The 8,174-nt window shown below is 49.5% G+C and overlaps 3 protein-coding genes across 3 annotated transcripts; 2 read left to right on the top strand and 1 right to left on the bottom strand.

The window, feature by feature from the left end:
* Window positions 1–3,835: 3,835 nt before the first annotated feature.
* Window positions 3,836–4,661, top strand: pam17 (Presequence translocated-associated motor subunit pam17, mitochondrial; the record flags this gene model as incomplete). The annotated part of the gene is made up of 2 exons (XM_031154063.1): window positions 3,836–4,493; window positions 4,567–4,661. 2 exons carry the CDS (start codon window positions 3,836–3,838, stop codon window positions 4,659–4,661), a joined length of 753 nt encoding a protein of 250 aa, XP_031000936.1.
* A 203-nt stretch (window positions 4,662–4,864) lies between these two features.
* Window positions 4,865–6,403, bottom strand: uba4 (Adenylyltransferase and sulfurtransferase; the record flags this gene model as incomplete). The annotated part of the gene is made up of 3 exons (XM_031154062.1): window positions 4,865–5,807; window positions 5,890–6,103; window positions 6,184–6,403. The coding sequence occupies 3 exons, from the start codon at window positions 6,401–6,403 to the stop codon at window positions 4,865–4,867; spliced, it is 1,377 nt and encodes a 458-aa protein (XP_031000937.1).
* A 163-nt stretch (window positions 6,404–6,566) lies between these two features.
* LHYA1_G009157 (uncharacterized protein) lies at window positions 6,567–7,214 on the top strand (the record flags this gene model as incomplete). Its single annotated transcript, XM_031154061.1, has 2 exons — window positions 6,567–6,569; window positions 6,633–7,214. 2 exons carry the CDS (start codon window positions 6,567–6,569, stop codon window positions 7,212–7,214), a joined length of 585 nt encoding a protein of 194 aa, XP_031000935.1.
* Between the last annotated feature and the right edge of the window lie 960 nt (window positions 7,215–8,174).

Here is an 8,174-nt window from a genome sequence, read left to right as displayed (position 1 = left end):
AATCGACACCGACCTCACGGGGTGCAGGAGACGGCGGGGGCGGAGCTGCTGGTGGCACATCCGCACCCGCACTTGCATGCGGATGCGATCTACGCCGACGATGTCTGTGCGACGTCTCTCGCGGCTGCGCGGGAGGCCGATTCTCACGATGCGTGCGCCGCCGGCCTGTAGACCGCACTGAAGTTCGTCTCGGATCCGGGATTGTGGTCGGGACTGTCCCAGTCCGCACCATACTATCCCCAAGTTCCACCAAGGTGTCTTCTATACCCGGCTCCGGCAGAACGAGAGATTTGGAGGAAGAAAACCGATGCTCTTGGCGCCAGTACTCGCGTTCGCGTTCTTGTTGCAAAGTCAGATTTCGCATTAGACCTTTGACAAGGTCTTTCAGATACTTGCTGTTAGAAGATATTAATTAGCAGAGAAGAGGGATGAATTAGGCAATACCCACTTCTCTTGACGAAGCTCATTAATCTGTACTGCTCCTTGAGCCGATAGCTCTTGTTGATTTCCTTGCTCTAGAGAAATGACCATCATGACAACCATAAGGCTCGTCTTCACAGACTCCATTCTCGGCCCCATGGCCTCGACCGCCTCCCTTTGCATAACCCATTTTAACCGAGTCAATAGATCCAGACGACTGGGAAGACTGCGCAGCTGCGGCATGAGAGCCTCCGTATATTCAGTGACGCGCTCAGAAGCCGTAACGAGTTTTTTAAATACGCTCACGTTGTCTAGGAACTGTAGAACCGGAGACTCGGACCCCTGCGCTCGATTATGGTTCTGGAGAGACATATGAGCAGCGCCTATGACCCCGGCAAATTCCTGTGTCTGCATTGCGAAGTCCTCGATTTCCTTGCTTGCGCTCCTGATTCGTCGCGCGAGACGGAACAGGCTCCGCGATAGTTTGGTGGCTGTCTCTGCTACTTGCAAGATAGCTACACCACTACTGAAAAGCGCCAATATCTCCGCCATGCCATGGAATACTTGACGCATAAAGCAACATCTGTGCAAGTCCTTCGGCGAGGCTGCGGAGATGTATGTTCTTTATCTTCATTAATTACCCGTAAGAGCCTCATACACATCAATATGATTTGATAAGGCTGCGGGGTAAAATTGATTGATGGGGTGGTATCTTGAGGTATTGTTAATCAAATCAGCTGAGTTGCAGATATTACAGTAGCATTCCGCTGCAGATCTCAGTACTCGGTAACCAGTAGCAAAAACGAAAACAATAAATCCGACAAAGTGCAGACAAGGAACCAATCAAGCTGGAAAAGTTGCCCGGATACGACTCTGCCATGGCAGTCAGTCGAGGTCAGAGGTATCAAATCAATATTAGCAGAATCAAGCGGCGAATTTGCGAAATGCAACAGAATGTGGCCACTGGACCGAAGAAACTTAGGGTGGTGCACAGATGAGTAGACAGGGATTCATTAACGTCGTGAGATTCTGCGCGCGATACTATCCTTGGGGTATATGCAGTTGCTTATTTCGTATCGATTCGTTCATGACCCTCGCAAAAGGTCGGGGACTCAGAGGGGCCTTTGTAACATCATATGTGTACCGTCCCCTATAAAATATGTGTGCATGTATGAGCTGCTTGAAGCACCACTGTCGCTAAAAGTAGAACCAGTTCTTCTATCCCATCCATAGATCTTCAATCGCTAGGATGCTGTTGGTCCGCTGCTTCCGGAGTGTCGTCTGGTGGGCGCAAATGACCTCGTTGACGGCCAAACTTTCATCGAAAGCGTTGAGGAGAGTCGTCACTCAGTCAGAATCAGCGCTATCGTCATCGATGACCTGACCACGAGTAGGAGTTTCGACAGCCTTCCCCTTCCCCTTCCTATCAGTAACGAACATCTCATTACCACTCCCATCACTCTCGCTAGCATCTTCAACAAGAGCCCTCATGTCTATGCTTTTCCCATGACTACCATTAAATTTCGTCTTCCTCTCCTTCATCTTATTATATTCGTTGATAGACTCCTGCCCGACATGAATGGCCGGCTCCCACGTGTTGTCCCAGCTCCCAACCCATTTGATGAGGTAGTGTAAGCGTCGCTTACCATCGGCACCCTTACGCACTTCATCGTCCAAGATCTCTTCAACATCATACTCAGCCTCATCCGAGTCGTCTTCTTCGGATAGGACGACAACGAGCTCAACTGCATCTTCTTCATCGTCAACACCGTACTCGCGTGCGAGACTAGCTGCATTTTTGGGACTGGTGGCATTTGTATGGAGAGATTTGTAAGGTTTGGATGGCGAGCCAGCTTGATAGTTTTTGCCGTGGACGTTAGGTGGAGAGAATATTCCAGCCCGAGGGGAGAATTTTGAGGAGGGCTTTTTCAAGTTGGAGTATTTCTTAGCGATGGTTTCGGTATTGCCTTTTTTGCTTCTAGCATCTAGGTCCTCGTAGGTCTGACGGGCAGCTCGACTAGATATACTGGCGACAGCGCTATTACCGTCCACATGAGAATGGTCTCGACTTGAAGGACGAGATGTTCCAGTAGTCGAGCGAGAGCGACTGAGACCACCTTTTAGCTGCAAAGCAAGAGCGGCACCGTCATCCATTTCCTCGTCTTCATCTGTGTCAAGATAGCCTAGTCCTTTGACGGGGGTAGAGAGGGATGGGCCCTGCGACTTTTGTGAAGCTTTTGGAGAAGCAAAAACGGGTTCTTCCTCAGCCGGCTTTCTTCTTCGACTGGGACCAGAAGGAGGCGGAAGAATAGGCGTATTTCCAAGCATAGAAGCTCTTCTCGCGGGTGGTGGTTCAATAAGAGAGGGAGCACGTTTCCGCTTCTGTCCCTTGCCTTTGACGCCAGCCTGTACAGCCTCACGTGATGATGACCTCTTCTTGGGTTTCCTCTGCTCATCCCTAATCCTCTGCTCCTCATCTTTCTTCATTTGGACTTGATCACGCTCCCATTGCTCATGAGTCCTCTCTGAAACCCAGTTGCGAAGATTCTCAGGTTTGACAGATATTCGAAGCTGAGGTTTATCCTGGAAACCAACGACGTATACGTGGCTTCCATCAAGTTGGAGAGTATCAAGAATGATTCCGTCCTTGTCGTGAGCAGGCATGATTGATATTGGCGCCAAAGGTGGACCGGAATTTGGGACGTAGACGGGTCGTTGCGCAATAACGAAGTCGAAGAAAGCTCGTTTGCGGCCTGAGCCTGGTTGATCTTTTGTCAACATGGCCTCTTTGGTATTAAGAAGATGGGAACAGGCCGTGCATGGGACGTTGTCCCATCTTCTTGAAGTGGGTTGAATTAAAGACGCGTGAACTTACATTAATCGACGAGGGGAGGCCGTTTGATACGCGATGTCCGGTGACCGTGAATACACAACTGGCAGCTGTCACGTGGGAGTGATTTGAGGTAGTGCAAACCTCAAGGGTATGAAAAGCTTGAAAAAAATAGTTGTGATAAATGTGTTTTTGCTCTTTAATGGAGATGGCGGATTGGAAACAACATTCAATTAGTCGTTTCTACAAATAGGAGAATGAGCATCCAAGAAGTTAAGAAGCTCAGCAAGCAAAGGACAAGAAAGTGGAGAGTTGATGTTAGAATCCTATCGGCAGAAGATAGAGAGGTGGATTTTTAAGTGGTTTGTTCTACTAAATACAAACGAGTTTGGATGCTTTTTGCGATGCTCCAATTTAATAATTGAATACAATAATTGTATATAAGTCAGATCTTTCATCTCATTGGTCCAACAACCGCCTAAGCGCAACTCTCCGCGCCAAGACATTGAAGCTTTAGCATCGGCCCACCTTAACTTGTCATTCGCAACGACTTCTTCAAGTCAACAAACCACCACTCCACTCAATATGCTCTACACAGCGCCCACCCTCCGAACCGCAGCAATGAGCTGCCGGTTGCAACCCACACTCCTTACAACCAGTTCGTTCCATACCAGTACACATACCCCTCTCCGAGTACAAGACTCTTCCTCTACATGCCGAGTGCCCCTCTCAAAACGCCATGTATCTTTCAAGAAACCCGCAATATGCACCAGCTCCATCTCAGTCAGATATGCCTCTTCAGTCCCCAATCCTTCACCAATTACAGCAGCATCTACAAATACAACTAGACCCGCAAAACCAAGTCCCCGGCCTTCAGACCAAGAACGTCTATCCTGGAACACATTCTTCACGCTCCGCAAGACTCGGCGACGCTACCAACTCGGCTCCTCCATAACCACATCCCTCACCTCGTTCGTAGGCGGCGCTGAGATCCTACTCGCCTCGGACATGGACTCACTAGTCTCGCAATTCCCCCTCGATCCCTTCATCACGTTGGGTATCATAACTTTCCTGTGTGGCGGGGCTGGATGGCTGGTTGGGCCTATTGTGGGGACGAGTATGTTCAATTGGCGGAATAGGGGCGTGAGAGACCAGATGGATCAGAAGGAGAGGGAGTTTTATAGGAGGATCAAGAAGTTTAGGGTTGATCCGAGCGCGAGCAGTGCGGCGAATCCAGTGCCTGGTGAGTTTGCTTTTTATTCGAAATAAAACGAAAGACCAAATGGTGAGAAAGAAGGTACTAATTGCATGAATAGATTATTATGGAGAGAAAATTGGGAGTGTAGCCGACTATCGACAGTGGCTGAAGGATCAGAGAGCGTTCAACCGGAAACGGAGTCATTTTGTTTGAGGCAGGTAATGTAGTAGATACGGATGGGAGGAAACACTTTACAGTTCCACGTTTCTTTTGTTGGAATTAGCCATGGAATGGAATCCGAGCAATATCATGCGCGGGAAAAGGCATTGTGACCTTTTTGTTGTATTGTAGCGATACATAAAATGAAGCATTTGAATCCGCTTTTCATCTCTTTCTTCAATATATATAAGAGCGCTCTAGTACTCAGGCCAACTCGCATCAACCTCCTTCCTCCAAGCCCTCAACCCACCCCTAATATCCCCCACCACCCTCTCCAACCCGGCATCCTTCAACTTCCTCACCACAACCTGACTATCATTCCCCAGCCTACACACAACATATACCGGCCTCTCATCCTCGCCAAGACCATCTCCCAGCCCCTCTCCCCTCTGAATCCTCGAAAACGGAACATTTATCGAGCCCTCAATACTACAGATATCAAACTGAACCTTCTCCCTAACATCGACCAGCAAATGCTCTCCCCCCTTCTTCTTAACCTCATCATAATCCCGTGGCAATATTCTCTCGTCATCATGCAGGATGTTAACAGGCGCACTAAGACCACAAAATAAAACATAATCCAGTGATCCAGAACTAAGACTTTCCAACCCTAATCCCCCTTCCCCCGAACACGCAAAACACCCCTTCCGCCTCCCCCTCATCTTAAGACTGCGAAACTGAGGCTCACCATTTTGCCCGAAAATCAACAGCCTATTCCCCTCTTTCCTACCCTCCACCCCACTACCCCCCAACCCCCCACCACAAATCAACCGCACCGCCTCCGCCGCCTGCAAAACCCCCATAACGCCCACCACCGGCCCCAACACGCCCCCATCCCCACAACTCACCACGCTTTCCACCGGCGGCGGCTTCGGGAACACGCACCTGTAGCACGGCCCGCCTAGCTCGTTGCCAGCGGGCAACGCCGGGTGGTTCAGCACGATGAGCTGGCCCTCTGTGCGTAGCGCTGAGGCGGAAACGAGGGGTTTGCGCAGGAGCACGCAGGTGTCGCTGATGAGGTAGCGGGAGGCGGGGTTGTCGGTGCAGTCTAGGACTACGTCGTAGGGTGCTAGGATTGAAGGGGCGTTTGAGGGGGTCAGGTGCGTAGGGTGGGGGGTGTATGTTGGGTTGGGGTTTAAGCTGTGTGTTGGTTAGTGACTTGGTTTGCTGATAAGTACTATAGTAGGGAGGCAGGGGGAGGGTGGGGGAAAAGGGGGCGCACGAGGATAGGTATGAGATTGCAGAATCGACTTTCTTCATCCCGACCCGCGCAGTCGTATGCAGGATTTGTCGGTGTAGATTCGATAGCTCGACTGTATCGCCATCTACGATTCCTAGCGTGCCTACTCCAGCACCTGCTAGGTATGCAGCGGCGGGGCAGCCGAGTCCACCTGCGCCGATGATGAGGACTTTTGCATTTTTGAGTCGCAGTTGTCCTATGAATAAAAAGATCAGTCATCAATATATTATAAATGCTAGATTAAGCTAGGTATTGAAGAGAAGAAGTATAAGGTACCTTGAATTCCAATACTAGGAACAATCATCTGCCGGCCATAGCGTGTATATTCTTCTTGTGATAACGGCCATTTCGACGTCACGGGCTCTACCGGTATCTCATTTACGGACGTCTCTTTTTCTTCAATCTTTGCCAGTTGCTCTTTTAGCTTGCTGAGTTCTTGCTCTGTAGCTACTATTTGTGCTCGTAGAGCTGAGGCGCTGGTGGTTGCTGCTTCCATCATTGATGGTGTTTTAGCGGGGTTGTGAACTGCGAGTTGAAATCAGGGTCCTCGGAAAATATTCTTTCTTTAAACTTCAGACAACCCCACCACCACAACTACAAACAGCCCTCAAAGCTAAAGATTGAGCTGTATTCTTCGCATAGATAGGAACATTGCAAGCATGGTATATATATATACTTCTCAATTCCCATAAATAAAGGCAAGGCAAAAGCTAACAATCAAGCAGGCGCCCACAGCACCCAAAAAACGCCCCTCCATCCGGTCCAAGACCTCGAAATCCACTTCCGCTTCCACCACTACCACGAACTCAGGCTCGGGTCTCATATCCCGACCTATATCCCTATCATCCAACTCCAAGAAAGACAAACGAACCATAAAATCCAGTCTCTTCAAACACCGCATCGAGAAAACACACTCCACGCCCACCTCCAAACGCCGCCGTCCTTCCAAGAAACTAGTATCTAATCTCGATTCTCTCGCGGATGCATTGCCTGATATAGAAGAGATGAGTGCGGGCAGGGCGAGCAAGGCGGGGGTAGGGAAGATCAAGATGGATAGCTTGACGAGTGGGAAGGGCCTGATGAGGCGGCGCGAGAAGGTCGAGGTGGTGGAGAGGGAGAGGTTTGGGAGGAATCTGGGCTTGTTGATGGGGAGTATGAATACGAGTGCGAGTATGCCAACTGTTGTACCAAAGGTGGAGGGTGAGGCACCCCAGCCTCAGCCTTCAGCTACGACGAAGAGGTTCCAAGCATTACGGGCGTGGATTGGGGAGACGATAGACAAGGATAGCGCGTTTGAGGGGAAGTGATTTTGCTTGATTGGTTTGGAGTTTTGTATGTGTTTGAGATACCCAACTAACGGCAATGGCAATTGTATTTACAGGCATGATATGGTATGTGTATATTGCTTTCCCCCGGTTTGGTGTTGTATAAATGCCATAGAGAGGCAATGTCGTGCTACTTCCAAGCAGTTATTTTCTTACAAAACTCTCCCCATTTCTTTTTCATACAGCGAGCACATTCTCAGCGCCCCTCTATTACATTCCTTACTATTTCACTGTCTGTTTTCCAGGCTCCACTACCTCGAGGTATTTCTTTCTCTTCCATCACGTGCACATTCCCCTCCATTCTCCACTATACGTCATCAGCGATCATCTTATATATATCAAGAGCTCCCAATATTTCCTTCTATCTTTCTCTTTTCACTCATCATGTCTCATAATAAGCTCTCCCGTCTACCCAAAGTGTCATATTCCAAAGCCTCCGTCTCCTCAATCCCCTTTTCATACGCCTCCGTCTCCGTCGGGTCTCCCTCAACCCCCCTCCCGGAAAAGCTCTCCGCTATCTCCTCAGCAGGCTTCACAGCAATCGAACTCGGCTTCCCCGACCTCCTATCCTTCTCCTCTTCCCATCTAGGCAAAGAAGTGAAGGAAGATGACTACGACAGTTTATGTGAAGCTGGGAAAGAGGTCAAGAGGTTGTGCGAGGAAAAGGGTTTAAGTATTATGATGTTGCAGCCTTTTAGCAACTTCGAGGGCTGGGAAGACGGGAGTAAGGAACGAGAAGATGCGTTTTCACGTGCTAGCGGCTGGATACGTATAATGAGCGCCGTTGGAACAGATATGTTGCAAGTACGTCTTTCTCTCTCTTTCCCGGTCCAAACCAATCAAACTCCTACAAGCAGACACAATAGCACAGCTGACAACTGCTGACTATCCTACAGGTAGGATCAACCGACTCCCCCTCCCCCACCACCAACCCCCCATCCC

The sequence above is a fragment of the Lachnellula hyalina genome, assembly GCF_007821495.1.
Source record: "Lachnellula hyalina strain CBS 185.66 chromosome Unknown contig00338, whole genome shotgun sequence".
Taxonomy (NCBI): Eukaryota; Fungi; Ascomycota; class Leotiomycetes; order Helotiales; family Lachnaceae; genus Lachnellula; species Lachnellula hyalina.
Note: the sequence above shows the minus strand (reverse complement) of the source record. Positions and strands in the feature narration are given on the sequence as shown.